General features: G+C 37.5%; 1 protein-coding gene across 1 annotated transcript; it reads left to right on the top strand.

The window, feature by feature from the left end:
• The first annotated feature begins 728 nt into the window (after positions 1 to 728).
• LOC121399543 lies at positions 729 to 1,851 on the top strand. The gene is made up of 3 exons (XM_041580636.1): positions 729 to 1,118; positions 1,195 to 1,455; positions 1,545 to 1,851. The coding sequence occupies exons 1-3, from the start codon at positions 752 to 754 to the stop codon at positions 1,784 to 1,786; spliced, it is 870 nt and encodes a 289-aa protein (XP_041436570.1). The 5' UTR covers positions 729 to 751; the 3' UTR covers positions 1,787 to 1,851.
• Positions 1,852 to 2,056: the final 205 nt, after the last annotated feature.

Raw genomic sequence — 2,056 nt, 5'->3', positions numbered from 1 at the left:
TTGTTCAGCTGTGATGTCATGCGCTTGTACGGCTGTTACATCCTCTGATTGGCTTGCCTGAGTCAGTTCGGATTCAACATGACTTGAAAAGTTGGACCTGGAGTCCCTTGCCACCTCCTGATCCACTGTAAACAGTAGCAGATCATAGTACCATAGTTTCGGAACATACAAGTCATCAGCTGAGGCACCTGATTTTTTTGAAGCTTGCACTTTGTTTAATTCTTTTTTAAAAACAGTCCTTACATTGGAAATTTTTGTCTTCACAAATTGAACATCAGCTTTGGGGCACACTGATTTGCAAAGGTTTGCCAATTCTTCATATGCCTTTTCTCGTTTCATTTTATTCATGTAATCTCCCGATTTCACTTTCCAGAGACAAGGAAGGGCCCGGTACAATTCAATAAATTCTCTCAGGAATTCTGGGTTGGTAAATTTTTCTGCTGGCATGTTGATAATGTAGCTGAGGAAACAATCAAAACAATGATTAATAGTAATAACTACTGGTGTACAGGTAATTGCATTGACTATGTCATAAAAGGCATACTTACCAAATTATGTTAGTAGACAGCAGCAAGAAAATTCGTAGAAAGACGAAGGGATAATTCTACGATCTAGATCAGCTCGTTCGGTCCCACAAACTGCGCAACAAACGAATGAACGAACGTATTTATCGTAGATTTCACTGGCTCCTCCTACTTCCGGTTGTGACATCACACAGGTTCCTCTGATGCAGCAGCACAGTGGAGAAGCCATGGAGGAACACAGTAGCACAAGAAAGCCTATCTATGAGGAAGACAGTGGAAGGAGAAAGGAGGAAGACAGTGCAAGGAGAAAGTTTACTGCTGAGGAAGACAGTGCAAGGAGAAAGGCTACTGCTATGTCCAAACAGGAGATGGTGTACATGGTGTCCATCCTGGAAAAAAAAGAATATGACTGCAAAGAGGCAGAGTATTCAAGGCCGAATACAAGGAAAAATAATATCTTGGACATAGTCATCCAAGGGCTTCACAAGAAGTTTGGAGTAACCAGATCAAAAGACCAGCTTCGTAAAAGATGGTCAGATTTGAAGTTGAGAGAGCGAGAACAACTTCTAAGCATTAGAAGGATAATTAAAAAAAGTGAGTATTTTTGTACTTCACTATATCGAAGTTCTAAGTTTCTAAAACGTGTTATTTACTCTTTTTTTTTTTACAGAACAAAAGCGTAAAAAGTTGCTTTGGACCAGAAAATATTCTAGAGGAAGTGCCTCTTCTTCTGTGGGCAAGCCTGATCCACCAGAGTCAGAGGATTGTGAGAAGGATGACAGGGAGGAGAATAATGACTCGGATGACACTGTGACCATTGATCCACTTGAGCAGTCCAAAACCTATGCAACCTCTGATGCAACAGAAAATCCAGTGGAAGAGTTGAGTGACACATCTCCTAGCAGCCCATGCATTCTATTAACCAGTACAGGTAGGTTACACATTATAGTTCTAAGCAGCCACCACTGTTAAAAAAAAAAGAAAAAAAATATTAAAACAATTTTCCACTTTATTTCACAGAAGAATACATTGCACCACAAAAACTACTGTATCTTTATACAGAGGGACAGCCAGATGTTCAAATTTCAGAAGAGTTTTCCATTGCAGCAGCAACCAAGAACTCTGATCCAAAAAAAGAACAAAATATCTTAGGGGATATTGAAAAATGCAAGCAAATCTTGGCAAACATTAAAAAATCTGTAAATTCATTAGAAACAACACTTGAGAACATATGCAAAAAAGTTTCTTATGCTGATGAATAATTTGCTGTAAAAATCTTGTGCATTTTTTTCCCCAAGTATGTTTATCACATAATATTTTGCATGTGTTTCAAATGCAACCAATCTTTTATTCTTTATTCTTTTAATAGTGTTGAATGCTATAAAAAATTGCTGCATAGTGTATGAACATAATATGCTATAGCACGTTGCTTGCTGCATGTGCAGCTTAAATAATTTTTTTTTTTTAAAAAAAAAAAAAGTATTGGTCTTGCTTTTATTTCTATTACCTGTTGCATACATATGGCTTTTAAT

The sequence above is a fragment of the Xenopus laevis genome, chromosome 1S (assembly GCF_017654675.1).
Source record: "Xenopus laevis strain J_2021 chromosome 1S, Xenopus_laevis_v10.1, whole genome shotgun sequence".
In the NCBI taxonomy this organism is placed as follows: Eukaryota; Metazoa; Chordata; class Amphibia; order Anura; family Pipidae; genus Xenopus; species Xenopus laevis.
Note: the sequence above shows the minus strand (reverse complement) of the source record. Positions and strands in the feature narration are given on the sequence as shown.